Source organism: Vidua chalybeata, chromosome 3 (genome assembly GCF_026979565.1).
Source record: "Vidua chalybeata isolate OUT-0048 chromosome 3, bVidCha1 merged haplotype, whole genome shotgun sequence".
NCBI classification, from domain to species: domain Eukaryota; kingdom Metazoa; phylum Chordata; class Aves; order Passeriformes; family Viduidae; genus Vidua; species Vidua chalybeata.
In genome coordinates this window covers 2,510,995-2,537,599 of record NC_071532.1, presented here as the reverse complement: position 1 = coordinate 2,537,599, position 26,605 = coordinate 2,510,995, and the positions used below count along the sequence as shown (strand labels likewise).

Below are 26,605 nucleotides of genomic sequence, written 5' to 3'. Positions count from 1 at the left end.
GTACCTCAAATGGCAGAAGACAGCCTGTCTTACTGCTGCCATGATATTTTGAGGGCATTTCTGCCCACAGAGCCTCTGCACTTTTTTCAAGAGTTTGTGTGTATCATTATGTCAAAGAGTCTTATTAAAGTTATATGAAATATTCTTTTATTGGGTCAACCTTCAGTAAGCTAGAGGTTGGAACATTTCATTTTTAAAGCTGATTAAAACTACAGTTCAGAGGCCTTTTGTTGGAAAGGTATCCTAAATTCCTTTTCCCTCAAACTGAATTTCTTCAGTCACATCCCTTGAGCTGTATGCATTTGTAAACTGCACACTAGTGTGTGCACTAAAATGCTGTATTAGTTAACATTACTTGTCACCAGTCACAACCTTTTCAAGGAATAAATCATGTCACTTTGAGATCTCTGCATGGTTCATTTACATTTTGTGGGATTTACTTCTTGCCAAAGCACTTCTTACTTGCAGCATTAACTCTTATATATTGCAACATTTTTAGAAAACAGTTTCTGTTCACTGCCGTAATTTATTGAGATTCCTTGTGAATGTTGTGTATTCATTATTCAAAAATGAGCATTGCTTTTCTGTGAATGACTGAATATTTTAAGGGTTTTTACAACAGCAAACCAGAAACCTGTATGTAGTCAAAATTTTCCCATGTTGCTACCACTGAGGACTCTACAGCACTGTGGGGTTTTTCTGTTTCCTTGTGTGTCTCAGGTCTTCAAGTTAGTGCGTTCAGATGCTTTCTCCATTCCTCAGAAATGCCTATAAAGAGTCCTTTTTCCTAATAACGTCTGCTGTAAGAACAGGTGACCTGTTGTTCAGTTTTGTTACGGAAATAGCCTTAAATTTCAGGTTGCTGCTGCTGAGTTCCAAGAAGAATCTGAATAGCTGCATGGAGACTCTCTCCTTTTACTGTTTTCTGCCAGCACTATGTCAGGCAGCCTCATGTTTCAAGATCTGCAGTCTTGAAAATATTCCAGGACAGATTTTTATGACTGGCTTTGCCAGTGGAGGCAAAATGTTGGTGTATTAGCACAGGCTGTGGTGTAAAGGACAGCAAAACAGTAATAGTGTCTGTTTCCCTTCCTTGCATGGCTAATTAACATACACAAGCTGAGTATATTGACTGCTTTAATTACTTGCCACCATCCCAGATCCGTAATCAAGACTGACCTGATTTAACAGTCCACTGAAGCATTAGGAGTATGTCTCTGAAGGATAAGTTATTCTTGGCTGAAATGTCACTTATAACATTATTCTCTTCCCATAAATCCCAACAGAGAATAGCTTTCTTCTCTCTTGGATTTATGTTCCATTCTGGATTAATTTCTTTGATACCTGGATGCTGTACTAAAGCCACAGAACAGCCTTACTCAGGAGCAGCAGCTCAGTTCTGTCCAGGAGAATAAGAATTGAGTGTTCTTGGTTAGAGAAGCAGACACCTTTCATTCTGGGAGAAAACTGAGCTTTTCCTTGCAACCTGGTGTTGAGCAATTGTTGTCAGCAATTAGTCTGTTGTTCTTTGGAAATTTCAGACATGGTTTCTGTAATTGTGCTGGCCTCTCAGTGTTTTTGTGGCTTGCAAGTTTGAAAAATGCAGCAGAGGCAAACCATCGCCAGTTGTGTGAAACAAAAAGATACTTTGTTGTCAAAGAACAATGTGCCCTTCTGAGTGACATTGTAGTTTATGAATAAAAATTAAGTTAAAAATAATTGCTTTTATGTATTTTAGGTTGAAGTAATAACAAGAAAGAAATTGCTGATAATGATTTTTTTGTATCCAGACAGGCATTTTTTCATATTTAAACAGATCCATGTCAAATACAATCATTTTATAACTGTCTTTACAGCTGAAGCTGCGAGATCTTGCTGGCCAGGCCATGGCTTTTGTCCAAGAACTTGTAACAGCTCTCCTGAACTTCCACACATACACTGAGCAGAAGGTACAGATCTTCCCCATTGATTCTGCAACAGACACAATATCACCCTTGAATCAGAAGGTAAACTTTACACTCTTCAGCTACAAATATATTCAGTTAGTTAGACTTTAAAGTGATTGATCTTAGTCATGGAAGCTTGCACCACCTTTATTGGACTGCTGTGAGTGTGTTCCTGAGAGCCAGCCCCTCCTGCATGAGGTATCTTTTCTGCTCCATGAATTCTCTGAATGTGGGTGAGGTGTAGCTGCAGAGAATCCTTTGCCTCTGCTAGAAGGCACAATCAAATGCTAGTCAAATCAAAGCTTTGCTTTTTTAAGTGCTAAATTGAAGTTTTAAAATAATCACGCACAAATATTGCACTGCTGAATAGAGCTTGTTTTAGTTAATGCACTGGGGCATAGGAGATGTTGAGAAAGAATCTGGTCTTGTGTTTAAAGTGTTTAGCTGTGATATTAAATAAAGGATAAAAGGTAGACTTATGAGGAAGAGAACCTGGACTCTGTTCCCTTGTCAAAAAACAACTTTGTTAGCTGATTTTGGGCTGCTTGGGTGAAGATGTTTCCTCTAAGTGTTCTGAAGCTTCAAGTTTGTAAAGCATGTTGAAATTAGTGTGAGAAATCTGACTCATCTTTTTTGACAAAATTCCATGGAAAGATTTTCTGAGAGTATCATCCAGAGCTGTTAAGCTGCATGTTTTGACTTTTTTTTCCTATGCTGTGAACTAGAGAAAAGAACTGTGCATGAGGATTTGTGTGGGGATGCATACATGTATGCTTTGGAACAAATTGCATTAAGATCAGGGTTGACTTCATAGTTTAAGGGGATCTGTGAGTATTTAAGTTGCAGGGAGTATTTTGTGAATCAGTCTCTTAATTTCAGTTCAGTAGTTGCTAGGGCTCAGGCTTAAGGTACTGAGGTGAATTGTGGTTTGCATGTGGTGTCAATGTTAACTATCACAAAACTTTCCTGTTCTTTGGAAAACCTCCTAGAATTTCTTTTCAGGTAACAAGTATGCTTATGAAGGTGGTTATCCACTAGAGAAATCCCTTTCCGTTTGCCTTCTCAGTTATTTCTACTGTTTTAGTCAAGAATAGCCTTCTGCAGAGATTCAGCATAGTTTGAGAACATTTTCTTGCTCCTGCCACCAAATGCACTCAGAATGGCATGTCCTTCTTGTGAAAATTATGTGGTTTAGTCATCTTTAAGATTTTTGGGGCAGGAGTGGTATCTCTTTTTTTTTTATTTTGATGTGACCCAGTGTGGTGACTGCATTCTTAGATCCTACTGCAGTTTGCACTAAAGCAATAAAATCAGATTTCCTAGACATCTCTTCTCAAAGATTTTTTTTTTCCCCGAACTCCTAGTTAACACTTCTTTATTGTTTTTCAGCACAGCTGAAACAGGCAACTTAATCAGAACCATAATTTCATTTTCCTTGTCTTATAATTGACTCTGATTCAGTAGTTCAGGCTTTGTTTTCATAATTACTTCTCTTGTAGTCTGCCCCATTGTGTATTCATGGCCTAATTCCCTCAATGCATGCTACTTCTCAGGGCTTTTGCTGTGACTTTCCAGCACTGAAGCATCTTTTATTGCTCAGTGAAGCTGTAGTTGCTCCTGTATTTTTGATTAATTTATCTATTTGCTTGGCAAGTATTCTCAGTGTGGTTTTTTTTTTTTTTTAATTTTGATTTTAGCTACTCCACCAAGTTGGTCAGAAATGTCCCCTTAGTATGGTAGAGAAGATGAAACAAGTGTCAGGTAGTGGCTTAGCAGACTTGCACTGATTTATTTTTCCCCAACTCCAGGTCTTGTCTGGTGCTTTCAAGCTATTTTCCCCACCAAACACTCAAAGTAGATGTGGACAATTCCCTGCCAGGTTCAAGTATTCCTTTTCTCTTTAAGGTTTGGATTGCTGGGTTCTGCTGGGTCTACAGCATCATGCTGGATAATTCAAATCCTCTCTCTTGCAACACAAGTCAGGAGCACTCTGCATGTGTTATTTCTTCCTCCTTAGATTTAGGAATTTTCCCTAATTCCATCCAGGTTTGTGCATGCATGGATCAGAGCTGAGCATCTCACTCTTCTTGTTAACACTGTGTTACCACACTGTAATAACACAAGGAACAATGAAAATCTCTTGTACTCTGTTTGCCTGGGATCTTTAGCTGCTCTTGTGGTGTAAATAATCAAAGGTGAAGGTGTCTTTCTGTGGGGTAAAATAAAAGCCAGGATTGCTTTTGACTACCTGTATGAATTTGTGGAAGAAGCTTTTTGTGATACTGAGGTACCAGAATGGAAAGCTGATGGTGTCGTTACATTTGATTTTGTGTAAGAGTACACCTTATGTTCTCAAATCTGCTTTTTTGAAGGCAAAATTAACTGTAGGATTTAATTAAGCAATTTTTAGCAAAGTCAGGCAGGTCCATGAAGCCAAAGTTTCGCTATTGCCCAAAGCTGTCATAGTTTTAGAAATAAAAATTCTCCTGTGATCAGTTGGAGCTCCATGCTTTGCATTAGCATAAGCATGCTTTGACTCGTGTTGAAAACTGGACTGGACACAGATAAAAAGACAAAAAAGACACATCTCTTGCTCTCAGTTTGACTTGGGTTCAGTTCTTCAGTACTTTGCACAGCATAGCTTTGCAAATGTTTGTGCTGATGGACGAGGCTGGGGGGAAGGTGGGATAGTTTATTCTGCTGGCTAAATGGTGCATGGATCTAGCTTTAATTGGATGGAGTTGAGAAAGGAATGCAGGAATGTCTAAAAACTAAGAAGTGAGGGTTTGGTGTGCTTTGCATGGCAGCTGAAATGAGACAATTTGCAGTGGCAAAGCCCTAGGTGTGGTTTTGCCTGGACTTCCAGTGCTTCTCACTTTCCCTCAGGGTGTGTTTTTTTGCTGTACATCATTGAACTGTTGTATCTCATCAGGGACATCTTAGGCAGGGGACAGGGGCTTTGCCACAATGTCCCCTTCGGTTGTGACCTTGGCAGAGTTCACCCCAGCTGTCAGCAAGCACCATTTCAAAACCTCTCTGTGCTCAGTTCTCACAGTATCTCCATGAAAACGCTTCCTATGTTCGCCCTCTGGAGGAAGGAATGCTGCACTTGTTTGAGAGCATCACGGAGGATACTGTGACAGTCCTGGTAAGATTTCCTCCTTTTAGCACCCAAAAAGAGTTTTACAGAGCAAAACCACTTACCTGTCGTTATTTCCTTACAGGAAACAACTGTGAAATTGAAGGCCTTCTCAGAACATTTAGCTTCCTACTTAGGCTTTTTAAGAAAGATTCTTCCTTATCAGTTAAAAAGGTACCTTTCATTTGATAGATCAAATTTAAAGGCACCGTGTCAGGCATGCAGCACTGTCAGCCCCTATAACTCAAATATTAAGTCAAACCTTAAAATACTCTGGCCTCTGCTGTCTTAAAAGGCTGAACTCTTTTTTTTTTGTTTGTTTGTTTGTTTGTTTATTTGGGTTTTTTTCCATGAGATTAGACACAGCTTTTTTGAGGCATTAGGATTAAAAGCATGTATTTTAAAGCCCCTCCACACACACCCTCCCTCACAGATGAGTCTTTAAAAATAATGAAGCTTTCAATGTTTCTTATAGTGTGATTCAATAGCATTGATACCATTCAGGTGTGATACACTGAAACTCTTAATGCCTTGAGCCTCTCTGAAGGTTCTTCATCAATCAGTAAATGTATCAAATGTGGTAAAACTCGGCTAGGTGTACATCCCTTCTGCTATGAAAATCTTTGTTCCTGAGTTGATTGAAGAAAGGTGAATTATAGGTGCAAAGAACTGCTTTAAGAGAGGGTTTGGACTAAGGAAGAAAAAAAACCCTTGATGTATGCCTCCTTTATACCTGTTCTCGTGCTCCTTAGGAAGCAAAAGAGAATTTATGTAGTAGATGGAAAAGTCTTCAAACTTAAATTGCTGCAATCAGTTCCTTGCTGTGAGATGTGACAGAAACACCTGGGAGTGGCCATGCACACAGTAATTTCATGTGCTGTGTTAGCCTTTCTAAAATCAATTCCTGGTCTGCTGTTGCTTTGGACTGGGGTGGTAGAGAACACGTATGTGCTCTAAAACTCGTGAACTTGTTCTTTTTAAGGCAATTGCTTGCTTTTAAAAAAAAATAATTCATATATTCCTAGTTTGGAAGAAGAGTGTGAGTCTTCTCTTTGCACAGCTGCTTTAAGAGCTAGAAATATGGAGCTGCACAGAGACATGAAAAGGCTGACTGCAGTCTTTGAGAGGCTCCACACGTACGTCAGCCTTCTGGCCTTACCAAGTAAGTGTCAGTGCTGGCTTGGTTGGCTACCCTGTGAGTGGTTTTCTGTGGGTTTTTATAATATTTATAATTGACAGTGTACCTTTTGTCACCTCTTAATTATGAAATGGTTAATAAACTACTTTTTCCCACTAATCATCACTTCCAGCCCCTCGTTTTCATAAGGTTATTACAACTCTCGTGGTAATGACTGAATAAAATGAGGTAAAGCCTTTGTGTGTGTGTGTGTGTGTCTCCAAATGCATCCTGTAAATAGCAGTAAGAAATGGGTATTTGGAAGTAGGAAGGGGTATTTGGTTAAAGTTGGATAGCTTCAGGTTATTCCAGTCTTCACTCTTTAGAAAGGCCCAGATTGTCTTTCCTACAGCTGTGAGCATGTCTTTCTATATGTGTGGTTTTTGAGACCAACACAATTGGTATTTATGAAATCTGAATAAAAACTAGGGGACTTGAAAGTCACCTGCCTGCTCTGCCAGAATTGGATAAATATGTATATATTTGATATTGAAGGGTAAATTTAAGTAAATTATGAGTATATAAGTGAGTCTGTTATGGCTCATACTCCATGCAAATGGGGTATGTAGGTAGAAATTGAATTGTTTTCAAAGCTACCTTTTTTCATTCATGGTCAAACCTTAGTGTTGTGATTTTTCTCTTCCTTCTTATGTGTTACTCTTAGGTACAAGACCAGAAGGACTCCTTAGGACAAATTACAACTTCGTGTTTACAAACATTGCTGCAAGTCTTCATGGATTCCATGACATTTTAAAAGGTGAGAGTTGGGAATGTTTTCTCATTTCAGCTTTGCTGCTTTCTTGTTTAGTGTAGCACACAGGCACTGTCTCTGTGACAGTGCTGAATGTATTGTAAGTGATAAATCTGGTTTGTTTTACTTGTACAAGCTAAGAAATTAAACCTACTAACCACTTGTTTTAGACATTCATGCGTGGTTTTCATTCCTCCATTCTGTTAGCTTTGTTCTTCAGAGTTGCTGGATTATTTAATTGTGGCTCTCCAGATTTTCCTTAGCAGTATCACTTTTACTTTCTGAGCTTCATTGCTCTCCTGAAGCTAGCACACAAATGGAATGCTGTGAAATGTATGTATTTCCCCCTGCATATGTAGCACTGGCCTAGTACCTGCCTTCAAAGTGGAATTTTTCCTTCCTATTTTTAGGGTGATGACTATTTTTAACATGAATGTATAGCCAAAGGTTACAAAGAAGTCTTGAGTTCTTTTTGAAACTTGGTTTCTTCTGGAAAATGATTTACCTTGCTTTTATCAGGACAGCATGGATATGTTATGTTTTCAGTGAAGGGGTATTTGGTTAAAACTCAATTTTGAATCTGATGTTCCTGAATACCTAGAATTTCAGTACCATGTAGCTGTTTCTGGGGAGAAAATAATCCATAGAAATGAACTGGATTTTTACTAGTCAGCTGTTTAAACATTAAGCTTTCATAATTTTAAGCAATTTTTCTTTTTCTGAATAGCATGAGCTGTATGGCCCCATTTTGTGGAGTCCTTGTTTTAAAGAAAAAAAAAGAAGAGATATTTAAGGTTGTACCTCACACAAAATGAGACCTTAAACCAAGAGTTTTGTAGCATAGATAAGTTTAAAATACTTTCTACCTCTTAATATGGTTGCTATACTGTAAAGTCAATCCAACTTATACTTTAAAGAAAATACAGAAATAGAAGTAGTGAAGAAAACTGTCAGTAGAATTCATTAGCTATCAACAAAAATGCTCCTCTTAATAGCTCACACTCTCATACTCCAGAATGTTTGATTTCTCTCTTCTTTCTCAATCCCAGCTAATTTTGAACTTCATAAGATTATTTCAGCTTACAATTTGTGAAATTTACAATTTGTGGTGGTGATGAGCTGGGATTTCTCCATTCTGTAGCAATAGTACTCTGTTTTAAAATAGGTGCACATTGTTCACTTGTCAATTACTCTTTTTTTAATCAGGCACATTGAGAATGTTCTTACATTATAAATACTTGATTTTAAAAAAAAATGTTGGTGTTGTTGAAATTGATATATTTAGGCTAAGATGTGAGTGACTTTCAAAAAGTTTTTTATTCTTAATTTGGCATAAATGTGCTTTTCATTTTCCAGATATTTCCAAGCACTATAGTCAGAAAGCTGCTTTAGAACAGGAAGTTCCAACTGCCACACAGAAACTCATAACTACAAATGACTGTATTTTATCCTCTGTTGCTGCTTTAACAAATGGAGCGGGCAAGGTAATGGATATTTTTGTTTCAAACAATGCCTTAACTTGTACGGATTTTTAAGGAAAAAAAAAAAACTTAGCTGAATGATTTAGAAAATCTGTGTGTGCCTCTGATATTAATAATCTGTAGGGTCATGTTGATTCTTGAGTTATTTTCAGGCTATGAGTTAAAAACAACTGAGTGATAAAAGCAGATCCTGTGAAGAGGATGCTTTGTGTCAGGAAGGTGTAAGCTACATGCAAGAGCCTGTAGCTTGTTTCAAAGTCTTGCTAAGTCCAGCTTCACTAAATACTTGTCTCTTGAAAGACTCATTGCTCCTTCTGGTCAACTTAATTCAAAGAGCCACTTCTCTCGATGTGTCTAGATGGCCTCGTTCTTCAGCAACAACTTGGATCACTTCAGCACCTCGTTGAGCTACGGCCCTAAGGGAGGAGCAGAGTTCATCAGCCCTCTCTCAGCTGAGTGCATGCTGCAGTACAAGAAGAAGGCAGCTGCTTTCATGAAGTCCTTGAAGAAGGTGTGTTCAGCCAGCATGCTTGCACGGTTCTGTTGATGGTTATGCCAAGGAGAACACAAACTAAGGATTTGCAGGGTTTGGAATGGAAGAGATTGTCTGAACAACAGGTTTTGGCTGAGGAAGTGGAGCCCTCAGTGCAATAATGCTGCTGAGAACTTTAGGGAGTGTATGTAGTTGCCCTCACAGCTGAGGGTATGTGCCATTTCTGCCATTCCCCATTTCCACTAATTATTTCTGTGCCAAGACTTCAAGGAGAAGAGGGTGGCTGCTTATGTAAATTTCCTCCAGTATTCACCAGGAGTATGGAGCTAATGAAAACATATTCTTACACTTGCATTCACTGGAAGACATAGGGGAAAAAAAAGGAGGTACCCTGCAGAAAATGTGCTGAACCAAAGGATTGAATGCAGTCAGATCTCCCTGTTGCCTCCATTAAAATTAACAATTAAGTGATATGCTTAGCAGTTGTTACTAAATCACTTTACTGCAATGTCTATAAAGAGGACTGTAAGATGCCTTTGATCATTAATTAACACTCAGAGCTTTCTGAGCACTTTTTAATCAACTGTACCTTTTGGGGCAGTATTTCTTGAGAGCTCAAACCATTTTTCCTACTGCCCAATAAGCACATGGAACATGGGGGGTTTTTTCCCCTTTACTTAAAGTAAGGAAAGTAGTAAGAAAATAAAAGCAGAATGCATGTTCTGATCTAGTGTGTGACATGTTTTGAGAGGGTTTTTTTGATTCTTCTGCAGCCTTGTGCAGATTCAGTGCCTTATGAAGAGGCTTTAGCCAATCGCAGAGTTCTCCTGAGTTCTACAGAAAGCAGGGAAGGTCTTGCACAACAGGTATTGTACTGACATGTATGGCAGTGTGTTTTGTGAAGGTAAACTTGTATCAGAGTCTCCACATTTATGTCTGTGGTCATTTGTAGGTATATATGAATATGCTGAACCTTAGACTGTAGATGTCTTGTAGAGATTTGAAAGTAAAACCCTTGTCAGGTTTCTGCAGAATGTACATGTAGGTAGATAGAGGAGCCAGGATTATGCCATTGATACCTTCCTTTGGAAATACAAGAAGTCAGGTAATCTTTAATAATTAAAATAAATGCAAAATAAAGACAGGAATAAGACATGCTGAAGGATTAATTTTAATGTTGTATACTGATTTGAGTCCTCTTTGGACTATGCAGGAATTATTTGCACTGGTTAAGAGCACTGATTTTTCTTTTCAGTTAGAGTAATAGATTAGAGTTTCTATCTTCCAGTATGCATATATATAATTTTTTTTCCTAGTAGGTGAAACAGGGTGGGTAGCATGGTATTTAAAAGACCTGCACAGTGTGTCCACTGCTTCATGTGAATGAGAATAACTAATTAATACTTACACTTCTTTATTAACTTGTATACTGAGCGTGTGCTTGACTCATTGTTACTGAACTGTTATAGAAGCAAATACTTTGCTGATTTTTTTTTTTTTTTTGTAGTTACCAATATTTGAAGTGTATTAGTAGGAGTGAAATGAATCTCAGCAGAAATGTGCAGTGATTAGATGTGCCCTGTTCCATAGTTGTTTTCTTACCTGGACAAAATGGGTGGTTCTGTCTGTGTGGGAGGGGACAGTTTGTCTTTCTAGCATAGAAAAAGGTAGTGATAGTGCCAGGTACACACCTTTCAAGTTTCTATAAAATTCTTCCCTGCTTTGGTTTTTCACCATTGTACTCAATGTTGCCAGTTTTATGAGCTGTGCATGTTTCAGACTAATTAAATAACGTGGCCATTTTTGGCAAAGAGCCACAGCTAAGCACACAGCTCAAAACAGTGGTTGTTTACCTGCTGCACTTTGTTAGCTCACTTATGTAATGGTTTAAAATAATACTGTCCTCAAACACTTCCTGTGTGTGGGTTTTTTCCTCCCTGGGTTCAATAACCTGGACTGTAAACTTTCCCTCCTAAAGGTCCAGCAGAGTTTGGAGAAAATTGCAAAACTTGAACAAGAAAAAGAACACTGGATGTTGGAGGCTCAGCTAGCTAAAATTAAGCTAGAGAAAGAAAACCAAAAACTGAAGAACTCTCTTAGTGGGCATTTAACTGAAACTATCCAGGAGCATTCGGTTTTGCCAAATATAGCAGAACAAAAGAAGGAAACCACAGAAAAGAGTCTGAGGGAACCTATTAAGAGCACCAGTCTGGTAAGTGACCTTTCCCTTCAATAGAGAAAAATCCACTTTCTTTAGTAGCAGTGCTGTTTGATCAGTGGAACACTAAAAATGAAAGCCTTTTGACTCTATTGAAAAGCATTCACTCTTGGGGTCCTTGTATTTGCAAAGCTGCTTGCAAATTCTTTCTGCAGAGTTTGGCACTTCTTGGATTTTGAGACTTTGTTCACTGTCTTTAGTATTGTGAAGATATTTTTGTAGTTCTGTCCTTGTGTAACTGAGGGGGAAATAATAGGTGCTTAGCCTCCTGATTTGTCTGTAGTTAGGAAACTCTGCAAGTGGTGTGTATCTTGGGTTGGGCCTGTGTTTGCAATACTTTTATTCATCTCTAGGTATGTTAAAGCAAATGGAGGTAGGTAGGTAGAGTTTGTAAATGGGTTTGAAAACTTATTGGGTGTTGGGGTCAATTTGGGTTCAGCAATTGCTTTTGGATGTAGTATGCATTCTTTCCTTGCTCTTCTGTGTTGGTAAATGGCTTTTTCCTGTTTACTAACATATTCTAAATGAATTGGCCTTTCCCCTGAATTCTACTTCTGAAGTGGCATAGTGGTATTAACAGGAATGTCATCTGTAAGAAATAATAAATCCACTCAGCATTCAATAGAATTCTTTTTTTTTTGTCCTCCCCACTTTCCTGCTCCAGAATAAAAGTAACCAGTAGATTGTTTTGAAATACCCAATTTTGAAGTACACTGGCATCATAAGGTTTTGATCCTCTATTTGATTCCTCCTTAGGAGTTTGATGAGAATGTTACTCACAGGTCAACATATTGTATGAATGTGTCCCATCAACATGAATCTCTAGTCCTAGTGAGATCAAGGGGAAAAAAGCCCCTTAGATTCTCTGGGAAGATCTCCTTTCATGACACCAGCTATGGGCTTACACTGCTCCTGTAGAGTTTTGTCAGTGCTTACTAGTCAGAGGGGAAAGGAAGGAATTTGGAAGCTATTCAAGAAATCCAGGTTGACTTTCCTTCCTCTTAAACATGACAAGTGATGTTTCAGTGTGCTAATGTGGCTCTGAATTAGTTTCATATGATCAAGCAGTTGCATAACCATAGGAACCCAGCTGCATCTTGTTGCTTTTATTGCCTTTTCCCTGTGTACCTCCTAAGGCAGGAGATATATTTTTGAGAGCTGCTGTCAGGTTTAATTCTGTTCAAGGCACTCATGTGACCGCTCCTGTTTATGTTACAGGTGGAAGTACTTAAATTTGGTTTCAGTTTGAATGGTTGCAAGTTTGTTTTAATTCAAAGTCCTTCTATGACTGAAACCAAAATGAAGCTATGGTATCTGTTCTTTTGCAGTTCTCATTAAGTGTATTTTCTTCCTTGTTCTAGATTGGAATGTTGACTGTAACTACTGATAATGAAAAGGTAATATGTTTTAAACATTAGTAAAGTCCATCTGTTAAATACTTCAATTCTGATTCTGCTAAACTTACCCCACAGGTCTAATTACCAAGAATACTCCTGTATAATGGCACAAGTTGACCCTGTAGCCTTTATGTACTAAGTGGTCAAATTTCTGAAATCCACGTGTTCTTTAATTTTCTTCTTCTGTTAGTGAACTGTGTTTGGCCCGTGTAAGCATTTTGGATTAGTGTGAACTGGAGTTCAGGGTATGCTCTCTGTAATTTGAGGAAGGCACTGGTCTGTCTGTGCCTCAGTAGCCCAAACCTCAATTAAGTATCCCAAGCCTCAATTAACCCTGGAGGAAGGGCTCAAGCTGCATATAAGACCCTGGCTGCAGTGCCTGGGCTCCAAAGCAGAGGTCACACTGAAGCAAACCTTGAACCAGCCCTCAGACTAAATGTTAACTCTTTATTTAGCCCTGCTATATAACAAGTAAGGTTCACTTTATTGAGCCCTGCTATAATGAGTAAGGTTCACTGCTTTCCCTTTTCTGGTGTCACAGGGAACTGATGTGTAGTTTGCTTCGCTCCTCCTTGTCTTCTGAAAGTGTGATTAAAAAGGGGTAGGGGGCTAGATAATAACTGATACAAGTCCTTAAAGGCTTCTGCACAGTGCTGAACTTGAAGGTAGTGAAAAATCCTGTGAAAGCTGACTCCAGTGGGTTAGTCTGTAAACTACTGAGTTGGGCTTTTTTAGTTTTTATTTTCTTTTTTAATTTCAAATGTCTAAAGAAACTTCTGGAACACGCAACATCAGTAATGGTTATGACTTTTGTATACTTCTGAAATACAGTAATGGGAAGGAGTTCTTTCTTTTGGGAAGAGACAGTAAGTTTTCATATAGGTGAAAGCTGTTCACTTCTGCAGTGAATTTTCATCTTCATCAGACACTTGATCTATCAAAGCAAGTTAAATTCTTACCTCTTCAGTCAGCTCCTTGTCCTGTAAGGAATTCTGACATTAGGAGTCCCCATCAGAGTGACAAATTGCAGTGTGGCCTGCTGTAATTCATCTGTTGTGTTTGGGGAATTTGATACTTTTTGATAGAACAGCCAGGGCTCAGAAGGAAAGAAGAAAAAAAGTCTGTACAGAGGCAATGTTGTGATTCAGGTGTTCAGTCTGCTAAACATAAATGTTGTCTGCTTACGTTTTTCTCTGCCAGGCTCCAGATGTTGAGTCTCGTGAAGACCTGATAAAAACTCACTACATGGCCAGGATAGCAGAGCTGACCTCTCACCTGCAGCTTGCTGACAGCAAATCAGTGCACTTCCATGCTGAGGTGAGCATGCAGGCAAGGACAGTAAATCTCTTTTTGCACTTCCCCACAGGCAAGTGCTATGATAGCGAGTTTCAATACATAGAGCATAATGTTTTATAAAAATCTGTTCCTGGAAAATTTTTGATTGTGGTCTAGCATGCATAAAAACATATTGTAAAAGAACTTTTTATGTTTAATAAATTCTTTGGTAGCCTTGTCTTGGCTGTATTAAGAAGTATAATGTGTGTCATGTATAGGTTTGTTCACATAAGCTGAAGCAGCTGGTTTTAGTTACCAAGGAAGTTTTGACTTAATTTTATAGTGATGCTGATGTCATTCAAAAATATTTGAGTGTATTATGAAGTGATGGAAATAGCTCTCCTGAGAGAATTGGCTCTTAGGCATAAGTTATACTGCAAGAATGAACAAGATGATTCATTGGATCTATTCCTTTTCTTTTCAAGTCATGAGGGAACTTTTCTTGAAAGTAGTGACTGTTTTGATTTGTGTAATAAACGATGTGCAATACACTAAAGCTCCAGGTTAACAGAGCAAATCCTCTTAAATATTTTTTTTAATGGAAGATGACATAGTATGGAGGAACCATCTTTTCTGTGATATTTGAGCCTTGTGTGAAGTGAGTTGTTTGTATGGCTTTTTACTTATGGGAAGTTTTGTAGCAGTTACGTGAAAAATACAATGTTTACAGGATTGGCAATATGGTAGCTCTTTAAAATGAAACATTTCATGTTAACTATTCCATTACCTTTGCATTTAAAAATGTGCACAAGCTCTGAGTTTCTTGAAATCTTAAGTATCACAGAAAGATGGAGAAGTCCAAAGCAAGCATTGCCACAAGGCAATACAGTGGAACTGACTTTTGTCCCTTGTACCCTCCCTGTCCTGTTCTTGGTAGTGTCGAGCACTTGCCAAAAGACTTTCTCTGGCAGAGAAGTCCAAGGAATCCCTCACAGAAGAGTTGAAGCTCGCCAGTCAAAACATCACCAGATTACAGGCAAGTAAATTGTTCTGTAATGTAATAGGTGCATTTTGTAATCATGTATAAGGGGAAGTTGGAGCAGAAAAATTACAACCATCTAGCCTGGCCATGGCATTACTAGGTCCTGAGTTGTGGAATATAAAAGCTCTAGTGGTATGTAGAGAGGAGCTTTAAATAATACACTTTAAATCCCAGGTATAAAGTGGAAGTGGAACATGCTTCCAGGAAAAAGTTATAGTGACCAAACCTTTGTGTCTTAACACATTTGATGTCAAGGATTTTCATAAAAATGACAGAGTTGTAATGTCAAAAGGGGTGGTGCTTTGACTGATTTCAGATGAAACAAGGAATTCTTAATTGTTTCTTGCACCTGGGTCTGAAAGTGTTAAAGAATGCCAGGTTGATTTGGATTTTTTGAATATAGATACCTTAATATTAAGCAAAGATAGTTTTGGGGTTACCTTTAAGGAACTGTTGTTAACAAAAATCAACTCTTACACCTGTGAGTGTCCTGTCCCTTTGTCCTTCTCCTCCACACAGCTGAGAAAGAAGCCAGTAGTACAATAAAGTATAAATAATTACACAATTCATAAATTCCTCTAGTGTTCTCTTTACACTTAGTTCATATCATTGTTGTTCATCTGTCTGTGATGGTGAGTACCAAAATTGCTCCATACAGGCTGTGAATATAATGTTAGAAACTCTGAGCTGTTGTGCCCATGAACAATCCTTTTTAAACACTTTTTTGATTTGTTCCTTTAAGAAATTCCACAGTCAATGTTGAACTTGGCATGAAATGTTGATTTCCAACTGCATATTAAACTTCAGAGGAAAAGATAGCAGGCACACACCATTTATATTTTTAGTAGTCTGCATAGTACTGAATAATTGTTTAGGTTGGAGGGGTCCTCTGAAGGTGATTTGTCCCCCTCCTTTGGTCAGAGCAGAGAGTTCAGATCAAGCTGTGGAAATGGGTATTTCCCTTACAGCCATGCTGGTCTTCTGCCACAGTCACTCCGTGTCTTAGGCATTGGATTGTTCCTTGTTCATTCAGCTTTCCTGGGCCCCTGTAACTTCCAGGGCACTTTTACCTGGGACCTTTCCAAGCAGACCCTGAAAGAAGCCAGAATCTACTCCTCTTGAGTCTAGGGCTGCTGTAATTCTACTACTCATCTTGCTTCTCTCAGGATCCTGAATGCTGCTAACTCATGGGAGCTGCAGCCAAGGCTGCCACTGGCTTTCACATCCCTGACCAGCTTTTCCTTATTTGTGAGTAACAGGTCCAGCAGAGAGCATCTCTTGGTCCCACTGATCACTGGGATCAAGAAGTTCTATGCCACACTCAAGACAACTCCTTCAGTTGCTTGTGTTCCACCTTGCTGCCCTTCCAGGATGTGTCAGAGTAGTTAAATGAGGATCAGGGTCTGTGGGTGGGAGATTTTTATCTGCTTGCAGCAGATGCCTGTCATATCACCCTGTTGTTCTCTTACTTATGAAATTTATTAGTCTCCAAGCCACTTCTTGACACAGAGCATGATTTCTTCCCCTCTGTCCTTCCTAAAGTGTGTTTATCCCTTCATTGCTGTGTTCTAGTCATGCACACTATGCCCCCATGTCTGTGTAATCCCAGAGAGATCATAGTTCTCTCTAGCTGCCTGTGGAGCTTTGGATGCCATGTGTGTTCTTGCACAGGCCATGCTTTAACCCTATAAACACTACTTGTTTCCTGGCTGGAAGCAGTGGTGGAAAACTTAGCTGTTACTCTTTTATGTATGCCATAAAAAATGGGGGGAAAAAATCTAAAGGAAACAACACAAAAATAAAGAGAACAAACTATGCACACACTCAGCATTAAAGTGGAGCTTACTAAGTGGAGGTGGAAGTGTGCTGCTTTGCCAGGTATCACTAATACTGAGCCAGGGCCTCTGGTCATTTTATTTTTCTCTTAGGACGAGTTGATGACGACAAAGAGGAGCTACGAGGACCAGTTAAGCATGATGAGTGACCATCTGTGCAGTATGAATGAAACCCTGACTAAGCAAAGGGAGGAGATTGACACACTAAAGATGGCCAGTAAGGTGAGCTGGCAGTGCTGGCACAGGGCCCTGGCTGCAGCTGGTGGTGGGAGGGTTACATTTGGTGTTCCTGCAGCACTGCCCTTGGACAAACCAGCTCACAAGCTGTAATTCTTACCCTGAGCCACATGGAAAGAAAACTCCAAACTTGCTCCTGCAGGTTTCAGTGAAGAAAAAGATTCTTGCTAAACACGTGGCAAAGAACAAGCTCTTCATGTCCCTGCTTCACATTAGGTTCTCAAATTGTACCCTCTGATGGCAGATCACACCGATATTTTTGTTCCACTGTGGTGAAAATGGAGCTGTTTGTAAATCCAGCTGTTGAGGCTGGGTGGTTATGATGTAATTCTGGGTAGAAGTGTCCCTTCTGCACTCCTTTTGGTTGCAGCATACTCTGTCCTTGGCAGCTGGTCTCCCTCTGTTATTTCCATGTTTTAGCTCGTCTGTCCCTCATGTAGGAATGAAAAAGTAGCTACTGGTATTCTTCTGTGAGCTTGAAATGCACTCTTAAATTCTTTACCAGGCAAGGAGTCTACCCACTTGTCAGAAACAGATTTTTAACTTACCTAATGATGAAAAATACAGAAGTCTGCTTTTTTGAGCAGCCAGTGATTAAACCATGGTATATCCTATTCTGATGCTTCTAGGGAGGAACAGATGTTGTGAAGGCCTTTGCCCTTCACTTGTCTGACTGTGAAACAAAATAAATTATCATTATTCCCCTTATTACTGGGATGCATGGAAGCAGGTGTCACTGAAGGATTAAAAAAGTAAAAATAATTTTAAAAATTCCATGTTCTAATTAAATATCCCATGATGGTGATTTTAATTTTTTTAGAGTAAACTCTTCCCCCTGCTTTTCTTCAGATTTCTGAGTGTTTTAACTTGGCATTTAAAATTACTTTGTGGTGTAAAAGCCACTGTGTTTCCAGCAGGAAGCTCTTGGCTGCATACTGACCATAGCACTTAATGTTTTTATAAAATGTTTTCTGGAATTTCTCACTTGCCATACTTCTAAGACTTGACTTGGTAATCTGTGTGTAAGGACGCCAGAATCTCCCAACAGAAGCCACACAGGTTTTCAGATGTTACCAAATGTAGGAGATTGAGCTGAAATCCAAACGATGCAGTTAAAGCCTTTATCACTTGGAGAGAGTTGTTGCTTAGATTCAAAACAAATGTTATCTTCAGGAAGTAGGAAGACTGAGATTTGCCAGCAAGTAACTATTGCACAAAACTTTATTTTAAGCTGCACATTTCCTTTGTGGAATTACTGAAGGTCAAATGTGAGTTGGCTAGCTGTGGAACAAACTCTATTCTGAGCTGGGAATAATCTCTACAACCTGAATTCAAATAAAATTAATTTTGGAAAAAAAAAAACCAACATGGTGGGGGATTGATTTTTAATTTGATGCAATTATTTTATAAGAAGTTATGTGGAGTAGCACCTGAAGTGAATTATGATTTGACTTGCCTTCACTGCCCTTACAATATTAGTGGTGTTAATGCAATTGAATGTCTTGGGATGTCCCTCAAATGTCTTTCACAAGTTGTAGTGAGGCACTGTTGTGCTTATTTGCTATCTGGTACTTGCCTCTGTTGTGCTTATAGAAATAGAGGAATCTTCAGAGCAAATGGTTACAATCTGTCAAACTTAGAAGTCTGTGGAGTGTTTATTTTCAGTCTGACTGTGCCTTGTTTGCTGTAGGCATAAATTATCAGACATCAGATTTTGTATGTTACCTGTCTAGATGTCCTTACCTGAATGATAACGTTCTCTTTGCTTGTTTCTTGTTGCAGGGAAATTCTAAAAAGAACAAAAATCGATAGCTTACAGCTGAGTCTTTGGGAGCTGCTGCTGCACAGGATGCAGATAGTGACCATTCATTATCCAGTTCCTGTTTGCTCCAGGAAGCTGAGGCTGGTGTTGGGTCAAGTAAAAACTGAATTGGTGCTGTAAATGGCTTGAAAATATTTAGTACTTGTAACAGATAAAACAGAACTTAATGTTGGCTCTAAACCAGGAAATACACACTCTGTGGATAATTTATATAGTAATTACCTTCAGTTTTTACTGTGCACTTTTTAAAACCAGGTTTTGATTTCATGTAACAACTTCAGGTTTTGTATATTTTCAGATATGTTAACAAATTTGGATCGGTGAAGTAGGTGTCTATTTTTGAGTTCTACATTTAATGGTCAGCACATGTACATTCCATTACTTGTTAATAACAGTTTAAAAATGAGTTTGGAGACTTTTTTTTTGGCCATGCAAGCTGTGCAGTTACTGTAAATGTAATACTCCTGTTCTCAGCCCTCTAGAATTAATTGGAATTGTGACTTGAAATGATTTTTACAAATTCATTGAGTAAATGGGATCATTGTTAGACTGCAACAGTGGAAACCTTTCCTGCTTGTATTTGGCACTTTGGATTTTGAGGTAAAGAGCACAAATGGCTGAATTGGGATACTTAATTGCTTTAAGCCATTTCTGTAACATTTTGTTTACACATGTATGTATATATATATATTGGTTGAAATAGCTGTTTAAGGCTAGAGGAAACTGTGATTGTCCCTTGCCCCAAAAGAGTGAAACAATGTGTGTAGAATAGATCAGCTTACTGTGCTCTCTTGCAGTAAAGAAGAATATGAAATATGTAGAAGATTTAAGCACTCAGTTTGCAAAAGGTCTTCACGGAATTGAGCTGTGATGGGTTCACTGGGGGGATGCACATGGTTTTTCCTGTGTTTTCAGAAGTTTGTCTGAAACTTCTCTTTTTTTTTTTAAAAAAAAAAGTTCTCTCCTAAGTTTTTTTTTTTTTAATTTTTTTTCAAGTGAAGTTTAATATCACAAGTTTTCACAGCATTGATCTGTTGTTGGGGGGTGGGGTTTGTTGGTTTTGCATTGAGTTTTTGTTTGGTTGGTGTTTTGGGGTGGGGTTTTTTTTGTTTGTTTTTTTTTTTTTTTTTAAACAGATGCTGTGCTGCTCCACACTTTCCACACCAGTCTTCTGTTCCATAATTTCCATTGTGGCACTTTTTTTGTCCCACGGGGGTTTACTCTGATACCAGATGTGCTGAAATGTATTATCAGTATGTAATAATAAAATCAACCACATGAAACCAGCTTGACTTTTCCCTTACTTCTGGCTGTGCCCAGGCTGCAGAGTGTGACACTGTGATGGGATGTGCCAGCTGTTGCCAGTGGAGTAGTTACACCAGTCTAGGTGCTCTCAGGGCTTCTCTTTGTTCTGAGAGTTTTTTTATTTTAGAAATGCAAAATAGAAGTGGTTGAGATGGTGGGGAAGCCTGCAGGGTTTCTTATTGATGTTGAATTAAGCACTATGTGCTGGTGCTAATGTGGGTTGGGAAATGTTGGCTTTCTCTCCAGCTGTTTTATGGAAGCAGATACAGCTTCAGCTGTTTCATTTAGGGCTGGGAATTGCTTTCTTCCAATTCTTCTGAAGCTGCCTTTTCTGAGAACTCTCACCTTGCACTGAAGGTACTAGTCCAGTTATTTTAATTCTCTGAATCAAATGATTGAACTGATACTACTTCTACAAATAGTACTTTCCATAGGCTGCTGCCTTTAGGAAAAGATTTTGCTTAGGCCATTTTTTACATGTCTGAATAAAAACAGTGTGTGCTTAGAACTTGCATTAAAAAATCAAATGCATGTTCAGAGTATACCCCAATATCCAAGCTGGGGTTCATGTAGAATGTGCAGGCATTTAGGTACAATTCCAGTGTACATCAGTTTATCAGCATTTTTTCTTTGCAGTGTTGTTTGGAAATGCATTTGGGTGTCGTCCTCAGCAAACAGTAACCATGCTCAAGAAGAGACAGTTCTGATCACTTAAGCTGCCTTCAGTTTTTCAAGGAAATGTTTTGAGTAAGTTCTAGACAACTCTAAATTATCAATACCCAAAAGAAATTTAAATCAGTGTTTTGGATACTGCTGTAGTAGTGTTGTAAGGGGCCACAGGATGTTACACTGAACTCAGTGGCATTACAAACTGGATCAAGTGGAAACACCAACTCCTTGTGCTTATTATCTGCTAACCAGGTGATGCTGAATCTTCCTCAATATCTCAAATGCTGTTAAATGTCAAAATTGCTACAGCACAAGGCTTTGCTGTTAAAAAAAACTGAAGACTTGTTTCAACGTTGCAGCTAAAAATTCATCTTTGAGGCAAAATTTTCCAGAAAAATTATTTTGAACTACTTTGTTTGCAATGGTACATGCAGAGTATCCTGGAATGTGCAAAATCTGAGCAAGGAAATTTTACTAATAGAATTAATCTTCAAAAATGTGCAGTGTGAATGTTTGCCTTTGAGGTGGTTAATTGGGGAAACCAGTGAGAAAGTGTTGTAAAGTGTAAAAACCTTCAGCACAATACAGTGTAAAACCAGGGTTAAAGAAAAGCCTGAATGTCAGTTACCTTTTTTAATGGCAGTTCACTATGACACACAAGTTTTAAAGCATTTTTTGAGTGCTTAATTAATTTCTCCATAATGTTGGGTGCCTCATGAATAACCTCTCATTCTCAGGCTTAAGTGGCTAATTCAGAAAACCACTATATTAATGGTTTTAATTGGATTTTCAAGAAAAAAAAATCTTTAAAGCTATACTAACACATTCAAGGCTTTCAAAATGCTCAGCTGTCCTAGATTTCTGAAAGCACATCCCCAGTAACTATTCTGGGTGTTCCAAATAAATATTTGCTCTAATCAGGCATTAATTTAACTTCAAGATTGCCCTCTTAAGAACCATTATCAGATATAAGAACTGCTTCATCAGTTTGAAACTGCCCAAGAAGCACCAAAGCCATTGTCTATTTTAAAAGGCCTTAAGCTCCTGGAGGTCAGAGGTTTCCCTGCCTGAAAGCTTAACTCCTAAAACAGGAATTTTAGGCTGGTGTCATAAGCTGTGACCTCATTGCTGTTTGGACAATGATTATTTTGAATTGCTACAACTATGATTTAAACAGCAATCAGCTACAGTGTTGCTTTAAAGTTGGTGGTGTTTGTCATGTCTCTTGTTAATCCCTTCAGCTTCATTCTGAACCAGTTCAACATCTCATGGCATGATGAAATGTGCCAGATCTTCTTGCTGCATGTGAAATATCCAGGCTGGAACAGTTTGTTTTCCTACCTTTGGCTGTTTATATGGTTGTTTTCCCTTTTCCCCAAGCCAGCTTAATTTCTAATTTGTATTTATAATCCTGCTGCTCTACCTTCCCTTGCTGGCAGATGAAGTTTTGGTGTGAAGGTCTTTGGCCCAGCATGTTTCCTAGATGCTGACTTCACTGTTCAACACTGCTTCCTAGGGCTCCAAAAAACAGATTTGCCCCGACTTGTGAGGCGTCAATTGCAAACAGGAAAGGAAATAAACTTTGTATCCACATGGTGCCTATCAGGAGAAGGGAGAAGTTACTTACTGAGGCTGTGGGGTTTTTTTAATAGTGTAAATCCAATGATACATTAAACTTTGGAGAACCATCTGGCCCTGTAAATTGGGCAAACCTGTTGTTTAATACAGTCTGTATGTAAGGTAATTTGAGAGCACTATCTTAGCAACAGTAGGGTCATAATAAAAACAAAGCTTAGTGCAGTAAAAAATTGTAATTGCTGCCAGAGGTCTGATTGCTTCCTCCCACAAAGGTTGGATGCTGCTCTGAGAACTCTTGTTGTCTCTTGCTCTGCCTTTCCTGCCTCTGTCACTACCTGCACTACTGCTCGGCTGTGAATTCAATCCACGTTTGTTTAGAGGGCATTTTTGCCCCAACTCCTGAATATTTCTTTTAATCACAGCGTTAAAAACCTACTTTAAGGCCAGTTGTGCCTGCAGCGCTGACAGCGTGGTTACAGAAGGGGTCAGAGAAGAGCTTTGGAAGACCTTTGTAAGGCAGGGGACTGCAGCACATGGAAACTCGCCTGGGGCAGCCCTCATTGTCTGCCTGTGCTGTGTGTGCAGGCAGCTTCAGACAAGTCAGTGCTCATTCAGAATCACCCAGCTCCTTACAGAGGCAAATACCCCAATTGCTGCAATGCTGAGCTGCAAAAAAAACCCAAGTGTGTGATTCTCCTTGGGCTTAATCTGCAGGGCAAGACTCCCCGCCAACAGCCCTAAAAAGAATTCTGGTTATAAACTTCTTACGTGGAAATTGCAGAGGTAGCAGTAGAAAGCAAAATTTAGCTGTTTTAGCACCGATTCCCCCCGTGAGTCCAAAACTTTCTAAGCTGATGAGGTCTTAACTAATGAAGAACCCCAGGCCTGGAGTCAAAACTGTAGTTATGGTCTCCCATAAACAACACGGAGAAGAGAAGAATTAAACCCACAAAGCTTAAGAGTCCAGGTCATTTCCAGTTGTTTTAGGCACTAGGGATTCTTTCATGAATTTTCTTGGTGTCTAGTCAATGGTGGCATCTAGCTTCCTGCAGGCTCTGCCTGTATCAAGTCCTTTGCTTCTGAAATGAGTGTGAGAACACCTTACACTGCCACACACTCCCCTTTCTGCCCCCTCATCCTTGCCTGCTCTCCCTTAAAGCTTCAACTTTCTTTTCCCTTGGATTTAAAAGTCTTCAGTTTGTGCTTGAATAGCGAATGCAGAGCGCTGTATCCGAGAAAGATGATTTTAATGAAGCCACGAGCTTGAAAAGGTCAGAATGCAGAATTTCAGTGCAGTTTCATTAACTGCAGCCCTTGGCACAGGGAGCAGCTGCAGTCCTGGAACTGGTGCTGCAGCTCTTCTGTGCCTTGCACTTCGTGACTTTCAAATTGTCTGTAGCATCTGCAGGGTTGGACAGGAAATTTGGACCTGCCGAGGGGACAATCAACTTGACCAAAAGTTTCTTTTGAAGTCTGGAAAGTCTGGTTTATTTTTAGTCCAAACAAGCAGGCAAGAACAAGTTTATCTTAGATTATTGATGGAGCCCATGAGGGCAGGAATGTTTGAAACCAACAAAGACTCAATTTCTCACAAAAAGGACATCAATATGCTAAATTTCTATTACCAGTTTATATGTAATAAATCTGCATTATTTAAGTAGTGAATATACTAAACTTGTAAGTTTTTAATAGCAATTGTACTCAGTGAAAGATGGATTCATTTAACGTGAGGAGAATTTGACTTTTCAAAACAAAATACGTATTAGTTAAGATGAACTTCTGCAGAAATTTCTTGCTAAAATAAAAGCAAAGCAGTAGAGGAAAGAGTTAAAATAAGTCTAGAAACAAGTGTTTTTCTGTCTCTATTTACAAATATTTGGTTCTAGCCACATATGAACTGACAGGTTTCACTTTTGAGGAAATACTCATAGACAGTAAACATTTTATAAATGGGCAAACACTGCAAATCATGTTAAGATCAATTTAAATATAGTCAGCAATGTAAACTGAATCTGTTAGTGTTGTAAAATGTTGAATGAGTTTTAGAACTGTCTCTAGCAACATATAATACTGTATCTTTATGTGAAATGCTCTTCAAATTGTATTTGCAGTAGAAATTACTTTTAATAGTTGTAATTTGTTCTGCATCTACTATTCATCAAAGTCAAATTATTTTAAGGAATTTTAAATCTCAGTATCAGTTTGTTTTCTTTTTTTTTTCCTCTGGTGCTTGAGTTTATGTTGCACTGAATTATTCTAGAAGAGAAAATGCTAGCAGAATTTACTGGAGAATAATAGTCTTGTCTTGAAAATGTATACACTTGTCTCAGCAAAGGAAAATCTGATCTATTTTTAGATATGCATGCCTCGATAAGGAGATATGAGACATTAATGCCCTTCCCACTTGAAAACCATTAGGAAGAGCTAATGTGGAAGCTGAACAGGAAAAAAAAAGGTTTCACTGAATGTTGTGCAGGAGTACATGAGAATTTGAAGGACTCATTTTGGCAAAACAGGAGGTGTTGATCCACTGGTTCCCTCTGCTAAGAGGTCGAGTGTGGCCCGGGAGAAGGCAGAAGATTGAATTGTTTATGGAAGATGCAGTTTTTATGGAAATACAGTTTTGACACCTGGATTTCAAGGGCAGAAGACTCAGAGGGATGGAATTCCCAAGGGAAGAGGTTCTGGCACTTCCAGGGCTGCCCTGCTGGGAGGAGGGAGGCAGGTGGAGCTGCCTAACCCTGTTCTCTGAGCCTGGAGACTTCAGTCTGGCAGTGCTCAGAAAAGGCCTTCAAGGAGAGAAGAACATGACAATTCCCTGGCTTGCAACAAGTTACTGGTTAAATTATGGTGAAAAAATTCCCTGCTGAATTTGGCACTGGATTTTTTTGCAAATCAAGAAAACAAATGCAGAACTCTTTAAACCACAAATGGCCAGTGTTCATCCTAGTGCAATTTGTGTAATAATGTTAAGCTTATAAAAGAATTTATTTGTAGGGAAAACTGTACTGAACACTTCTGTTGCAAATGCAGACAGAGCCTGAATAGTGCTCCCCATGCATAAAACAAAGAGGTAGGATTGCTTCATTTTTACAGAAAACATAAGAAAACTTCACAGAGGAGATAAATGGGACAAAACAAACAAACAAACAAACAAACCCAGTTTACATAAGGAGGTCCTTCCTTATTAAAACACAATTTTAATATTAAAATTTTAACCACTGGAAAGCAGTGGAGCTGAAATGGATGTATAATGCTTCACAAAGATTTTTGGGTGGATTACACAAGAAACCGCAGCTCGCTGCTCTAAGTGAGCTGTCCCTGCTACTTGGAAGCCTTTCAGATGGGCAGTTTGGGTGTCTGCAGCCCCTGGCAGCTCTGCCCCGTGTCCCTGGGAACCCTCTGCAGGGTTTTGTAGCTGGTTTCCCCCTCTTCACCCTCCACATTCAATCCATGTGTTCCTTTGGGAGCAGCCTTTCTGCGCCTCTGCTAGGTGCACGCCGAGGGGGATGGGTAAGAAGGACTTTTAAGGTACCACAACTGTGCAATCCTGTTGGTTATTTATTGTAAAACACAGGCGAACCCAGTGGGAAGAAATGCTGATGTCCAACTCCAGTTCAGCAGGCTGAATGATTTCTTTATTATAACTATGCTATAATACATTAATATACTATAGAAAGGAAGGTACTAAAACTACAAACCTACTTTTCTAACTACCATATCTAACTCACTCACAACTCGTGCCCCCTCTCTGAGAGCCCAGCCACAGGTGGGCTGGATTGGCCATCAGGCTCAAACAATCCTCACCAGAATCCAACCAAGCAATCAGCCCAGGTAAACAATTCTCCAAGCACATTCCACGTGAGAAAAACAAGGAGCAGGAACAGAAATTGTTTTCTCTTTCTTTCTCTCTGTGCACCTCTATGAAAAATCCTGAGAGAGAGAGAAATGTGCTGCCAGTTATTCAGACATTTCCCAACCCTCGGAGGATCTCTTTTCCCTGGAGGAGCTTTGCCCGTGCTGGCTGCCCAGGGGAGATGCCGTGCCTTTCCCGGGGGATTGCCGTGCCTTTCCCCCCGGGTGATGCCGTGCCTTTCCCCCGGGGGATGCCGTGCCTTTTCCCCGGGTGATTGCCGTGCCTTTCCCGGGGGATGCTCCCGCGGGATGCGCCGGGCGGGGCCTGTCCTTGGCCGCCGCCCCCGGCCCGGCCGCGGCCGCTGCTGCGCTCCCGGTGGCGGGC

At 39.4% G+C, this 26,605-nt stretch overlaps 1 protein-coding gene across 9 annotated transcripts in view; it reads left to right on the top strand.

The window, feature by feature from the left end:
• PPP1R21 (protein phosphatase 1 regulatory subunit 21) overlaps nucleotides 1-20,099 on the top strand; it is a 31,706-nt gene extending 11,607 nt beyond the window's left edge. For 7 of the 9 annotated variants that reach the window (XM_053937718.1, XM_053937714.1, XM_053937723.1 and 4 more), the window contains 14 exons: nucleotides 1,857-2,006; nucleotides 4,993-5,094; nucleotides 5,171-5,259; nucleotides 6,111-6,247; nucleotides 6,927-7,019; nucleotides 8,370-8,497; nucleotides 8,853-9,005; nucleotides 9,761-9,853; nucleotides 10,966-11,199; nucleotides 12,567-12,602; nucleotides 13,803-13,919; nucleotides 14,815-14,913; nucleotides 16,848-16,976; nucleotides 18,774-20,099. In XM_053937718.1, the coding sequence (XP_053793693.1) occupies nucleotides 1,857-2,006; nucleotides 4,993-5,094; nucleotides 5,171-5,259; nucleotides 6,111-6,247; nucleotides 6,927-7,019; nucleotides 8,370-8,497; nucleotides 8,853-9,005; nucleotides 9,761-9,853; nucleotides 10,966-11,199; nucleotides 12,567-12,602; nucleotides 13,803-13,919; nucleotides 14,815-14,913; nucleotides 16,848-16,976; nucleotides 18,774-18,803 (1,590 nt within the window). In that variant the 3' untranslated portion in view covers nucleotides 18,804-20,099. The remainder of the gene's footprint in view (nucleotides 1-1,856; nucleotides 2,007-4,992; nucleotides 5,095-5,170; nucleotides 5,260-6,110; nucleotides 6,248-6,926; nucleotides 7,020-8,369; nucleotides 8,498-8,852; nucleotides 9,006-9,760; nucleotides 9,854-10,965; nucleotides 11,200-12,566; nucleotides 12,603-13,802; nucleotides 13,920-14,814; nucleotides 14,914-16,847; nucleotides 16,977-18,773) is intronic. The other 2 variants (XM_053937722.1, XM_053937721.1) reach the window with 1 other exon arrangement.
• Nucleotides 20,100-26,605: the final 6,506 nt, after the last annotated feature.